Below are 5,634 nucleotides of genomic sequence, written 5' to 3' on the forward strand. Positions count from 1 at the left end.
GAAGTTAAACTCTCAACTAGCTCAATATAAAAAAAAATGACAAAGAACATTTTAAAATAAAAAAGAAATAAATCATAAAAAGAAAAAAAAACCATGTATGAAAATATTGTAGTAATTCATAATGTTTTAAAGAAAAAAATTACTTAATTAAATTTTTAACCAGTTCAATATATAAAAATTTTGATAAAGATAATTGTTTAAAAAAATAAAAACAAAAAATATTAAAAAAACAAAAAAGAAGATGAATAAGTCAATTTTGAGGAAAAAAAATATAAAATAAAAAAATATATATGAGGAAAGCTATAATATTTCTCCATGCCTTTTACAGTATTGATTAATTAATTAGAATAAGATTTGAGTCTCAATTATTATTATTATTATTATTATGCATTGAGAGTCTGCTGGGGTTGGACTTCCAGCTAAACAAAAGAAAACTTGCAAAAGGAAAAAAGTAAAAACTTCTCCCATGCTGCACTCCAGCGAGAGAGGGGGAAAATATATATATATTTTTATTATTATTATTATTATTATTTTCATCCGCCACCAACGGCCATGAATAAACATCTCTCTCCTCTCGGACACACTCTACCAATTCAATTCCATCTACCGCAGCATCGTCCTCCTCGAGCCCTTAACTTTTATAGGATAAAGGCGCTAATAATACTTAGCTAACTTAAAGGGGCTTCCATCTAGCACTCACTTTACACAAATCTAAAAAAATGGCACACTCATGCCTCTCAACATCTACCTCTCTTCTCTTCTCTCCTAACCCTTCACTCGGCTCCGCTCCCAATGCCAACAAATTTTCTTTCCCTTTCCACCCTCTCCGTTACAGGTCAACCATTCTCTATTTTTACTATTTCTCTTTTTTCCAGAATTGAGACAATGATGTTTGCCAATTACCCGGTGGTTTTACCATTATTATTATTATTATCAGTGTTTCTGGATTAACTGAAGAGTAATAAAGGGAAAAAAAATTGAATCTTTGAACTATTTTGTTTTATTGGATGCTAAACCCCAATTGTAACTATCTTCTTCTTCTTCTTCTTCTTCTTTTTTTGGCTTTTTATAAAAGTAAGTTTTTAATTCCAGGTTGGATTTAAGCTCGATTGAAAATGCTCTGTATAATCTTCTTTTTTTTAGAATGGATAATTGCTATTAGTAAGCTAGGATTTACCTCTAGTATTTGAAAAATGTTCCATGTGTGCCGTGATTAATTACTCAAGAAATTCAAATGTCTTCGTTCTCTACATGTACTGCAGCAAATTGAGAAAGTTAGGTAGTGATAGAAAGGCAATCCAGACGTCTTCAGTGAAGGCTGTTTACTCTGGTGAGTTTTGGGCACCTGAGAGAAGTTTGCGGCAGGGGATTTGGTCTATGAGGTGGGTAGGATTTACCCCTTTTAACTTGCTGTGTTTATTTGCTTGATTTACTAATAAATGGAGAAGAAAATGTGGAATTGGTTTTGTAGGGAAGATTTGCAAATCCCTTCTTCGCCCTTCTTCCCTGCCTATGCAAATGGAGCTCAAGGGCAAGGACCACCTCCAATGGTGCATGAACGGTTCCAGAGTGTTATCAGTCAACTTTTTCAACATGTAAGTGAGTACATCAATCATCTTTCTTTCTCTTCTTGCTTATCATCTACTGCTTGGCTGTTTTTATATGAGATTTGATCTTAGTGTTGTTAAAATTCCTAGAGAATTATACGCTGCGGTGGAGCTGTTGATGATGACATGGCAAACATTATTGTTGCTCAACTTCTCTATCTCGATGCTGTTGATCCTAACAAAGTGAGTTTGGTGACTTTTCGTTGTGGCTGGCTGATATCTTATCGGTCATTGTCAACTTCATTTCAATTTGCGTTTGCTTCTGAGCCCCCTAACAGCATTAAAGTTAATGATTTCATCCTTCCATTATTAACAGATTTTAGTCAAGTGCATGACTATAACACATGCACAAACACGTGACAAAATGAACATGTTTTAACACTGTCCTTGATTATACGAAGAATTGAGGCAAGCAGTTTACTAACCAGGGATTGCTTTTTCTTCCAAGCAGGATATTGTTATGTATGTGAATTCTCCCGGAGGATCAGTTACAGCTGGTAATTCCTTTTCAGATTGAAGTCTCCTTTTATTTGTTACCTTTTTTCAGTTTCCTGAGCATGTGAAGTAATGTTGTTTTTACTTGTTTGGAGGCTTACTCTCTCTCTCTGTGCCTTTTTTCTGTGCTTCTTTTTTCTTAGGCATGGCAATATTTGACACAATGAGGCACATCCGACCTGATGTCTCCACTGTCTGTGTTGGACTGGCAGCTAGGTACAAGATTTTTACTAGTTCCCTGTTTTCTTTCTTGTCATTTATACCCTAACTGCTACACGAATCACTGATTTATAATATGTACTATATTTTTACTGTTACCTATACCTAAGTTGCTCAATGAATCATTATAGACTGAGTTCTTACTATATTTTTCCTTATACCTAAACCTTAGTTGCACAGTGAATCATTATAGACTAATGTATTGCCTCATTTATTCATCAACTATTAGAAGAACCATGTTTTATTCATCAGCTAGGTACAAGATTTACTAGTTCCCTGTTTTCTTTCATGTCATTTATACCCTAACTGCTACACGAATCACTGATTTATAATATGTACTATATTTTTACTGTTACCTATACCTTAGTTGCTCAATGAATCATTATAAACTGAGTTCTTACTATATTTTTCCTTATACCTAAACCTTAGTTGCACAGTGAATCATTATAGACTAATGTATTGCCTCATTTATTCATCAACTATTAGAAGAACTATGTTTTATTAACAGGAGCTTAACTGAATTATGAAAAAGTAGCTTTTCTGTCATGGGTTGGATTTAACATTTCCAACCTTGCTCCTTTACGAGTCAAACAGCATTAGTTTTGAAACTTAAAAGGATTCTATATGATGTAGATTTGTCAGGCTTGCCTAAGTGTTAGGACGGGAGAAATATGTTTCAGTGAATTATATGGAATGTTAGTTGATGATCAAAGAATAATATCTGTACCGTCTCAGTAGATGCATGTGGTGAGCTGTTTTTTCTGTAATTTTACCATGGGAATAACTTAAATGATTCGGTGTCTAGTTCTTGAGCTAATGGCTGTTGATCATGCAACCTCGAGGTTCTTATGATAGATCCTCAGCAAGGAAAATTACTAGGTGAGGTTAGCACACCATTGGACCACACTTAAAGTGATTCTGGGACCCCCCCCTCCCCCTTGTTAGTGTGAGCTAATGGTTAGCCATGCTCACCTAATGATTTCTTCTCGATAACAGAGTTGAGCTGGATGCATCACTGTAATAAAACTGTAGAAACTGAATTTATCTAGGATCTCAGAACCCGCCTTTTTCCATGACACAAATTAAAGCCAATATTCCTTAAGGCCTGATAATATTTCTGCTATTGCTTGTCCTGTGTATGAAGTGTTGTATGTGGCTGCTTGTGGCTGTCTTTCGGATGATTATCCTCTATATCCTTAGAGTTATAGTGCATCCTCATAGGGATTCTATGAAGGATATGTGACTTCCCAGCATAATGAAGTCTTTTCCTTTGAATTCTATGCTGCATTTTTTCCCAATTAAGGTCTACCAATAATTGTCAAAACTTCTGCCATACTTCCTCATACAGGCTGAGGACTCAGTATACTAAACTCTCTACCAGATCTCTCTCCAGACACATTATGAACAGAGTGCTTATGGAACCACTAACATTCTGTGTTGCGTGTAAAAAAAATTATTTTTAAATTTAAATTCTATGAAATGGTGGGAAAGGGAAAAAATTTTCCCTTGACAATACCATTTAATTTTCACTCAGGATTCTTGAATATTTTCCATTACTAACATTCTGTCTTATGTCATTTGATCTCCTTTTTTTGGTTAAACAGTATGGGGGCTTTTCTGCTTAGTGCTGGGACCAAAGGTAAAATGCTCCGTTGACTTGTTGAAAGTTCCAATCTGTGGTTGCTGCTTAAAATTTACTGAATATGTTTCTCTTGTACTGTGTGACTGAAGGAAAAAGATACAGCTTGCCGAATTCAAGGATAATGATCCACCAGCCTCTTGGTGGAGCTCAAGGTGGGCAATCTGACATAGATATCCAGGTATGCCATCCTTTTTCTCCCAAACTTGTATTTGTTTGTGAAGCCTTTTTATTTATCTTTAACTGATATATCCTTAGTGCTTCTGATTTATAGTCGTACATGTGTCCCAGAGATGAACTAGATTTGATCTGAAATGAGTTTATATCGTGGTATGGGACCTATTGGTTCCTGGCACAGTTTCTCATATCTTTGAAACCATTTGTCTTTGGTCTAAACATCTCTTGTAACATTGGCGTAATTTTCAGGCAAATGAAATGTTGCATCACAAGGCAAACCTAAATGGGTATCTCGCCTACCACACTGGTCAAAGTCTTGAGAAGATCAACCAGGATACAGATCGTGATTACTTCATGAGTGCGAAAGAAGCCAAGGACTACGGGCTTATCGATGGTGTTATCTTGAATCCTCTCAAGGCTCTCCAGCCACTGGCAGCCGCGGCAGATCAACAATGACCCATCTAGCATTTAATGATCAAGCATATAGATATCCATGTGCCAGGGAATCATAGAACATGTTTTGCTGTAAGTTCAGGCAGAGCCTTTTCTCCCCACACTCTTTCTCTCATAATCTTTTACATCCTGGGTGAGTTTTAGTTGAACTAAAGCCTGAGAAAGAGATTGAACGGATATGTGCATCTTCTACCTAGGATCTTCATCACCATTTTTATTCAGCATCATTGTTATTGTAAATGAATGGTGCTGCTTTCGCTAGAGAGCTTACAGTTGAGTTCAGACCAACTTTACCACAAGATCCTCGCTCACGGTGCTGAGTTTGCAAGGACCAATTTGATGAGCAGTGTCTTGGATGTGGAGTAGTGCTTATTCAGCAGCGAGACACAGCTAGTCATCCAACAAATTCTTTCAGTTGGTTATTTAGTAAACTACTCATGCCCCTGAATTATATAGCAATTTTCAAGATAGTCCTCGAAAGTTAAATAATTTTCAGTCCCTCTGTTACTATGTTTACAGTTTCAATGTTTATCGCGTTCAATTATATTACAGCAAAAACACAAGGGAAAGGCAATGTAATTTGGGGGCAGTTTTAAAACTGTACATTTTTTTTCCTTGCCTCTTTACTCGCCGCCTAGGGCACCATGTCAAAGTTCTTGAATCGTGCTGCACATTTCTGCAACAATGAAGTGGGCTGTATTTTATGGTGGTAATAGAAACCATGGAAGATGGAGGCTAAGAGTATGTTTGGTATGACGGTAGCTGTTGTGGTTGTGGTTTGAAAAAAGTTGTTTTATAAAAAGTATTTTTAGTTGAGGTTGGTTAAAAAAATAGGTGTTTAGTTAAAACTGTGGTTGAAATTGAGGTTGAACAAAAAGTAATTTAATGTGTTTGGTTAAGTACATGCTTTTAAAATTAAGGTTATAAAATAATTTTAAAAAATATATATTGATATTGATGGTTTTTAATTTAAATAATACTTTATATAAAATATTTTTTATTGTTTCATTAAACTATCAACAATTCCATCACGTATGAAATAAA

The 5,634-nt window shown here is 35.4% G+C and overlaps 1 protein-coding gene across 1 annotated transcript; it reads left to right on the forward strand.

The window, feature by feature from the left end:
* Window positions 1-541: 541 nt before the first annotated feature.
* On the forward strand, window positions 542-5,347 carry LOC118046872 (ATP-dependent Clp protease proteolytic subunit 5, chloroplastic). The gene is made up of 9 exons (XM_035055954.2): window positions 542-835; window positions 1,263-1,382; window positions 1,472-1,595; window positions 1,698-1,790; window positions 2,059-2,104; window positions 2,246-2,318; window positions 3,926-3,960; window positions 4,053-4,141; window positions 4,387-5,347. The coding sequence occupies exons 1-9, from the start codon at window positions 720-722 to the stop codon at window positions 4,591-4,593; spliced, it is 903 nt and encodes a 300-aa protein (XP_034911845.1). The 5' UTR covers window positions 542-719; the 3' UTR covers window positions 4,594-5,347.
* The last annotated feature ends 287 nt before the right edge of the window (window positions 5,348-5,634 follow it).

The sequence above is a fragment of the Populus alba genome, chromosome 2, assembly GCF_005239225.2.
Source record: "Populus alba chromosome 2, ASM523922v2, whole genome shotgun sequence".
Lineage (NCBI taxonomy): Eukaryota > Viridiplantae > Streptophyta > Magnoliopsida > Malpighiales > Salicaceae > Populus > Populus alba.

Coding starts and splice junctions, on each gene's coding strand:
- LOC118046872 (XM_035055954.2), top strand. CDS start 720: ATGGCACACTCATGCCTCTCAACATCTACCTCTCTTCTCTTCTCTCCT. Junction 836..1,262: donor TTCCACCCTCTCCGTTACAG/GTCAACCATTCT, acceptor CATGTACTGCAG/CAAATTGAGAAAGTTAGGTA. Junction 1,596..1,697: donor TCAGTCAACTTTTTCAACAT/GTAAGTGAGTAC, acceptor TAAAATTCCTAG/AGAATTATACGCTGCGGTGG.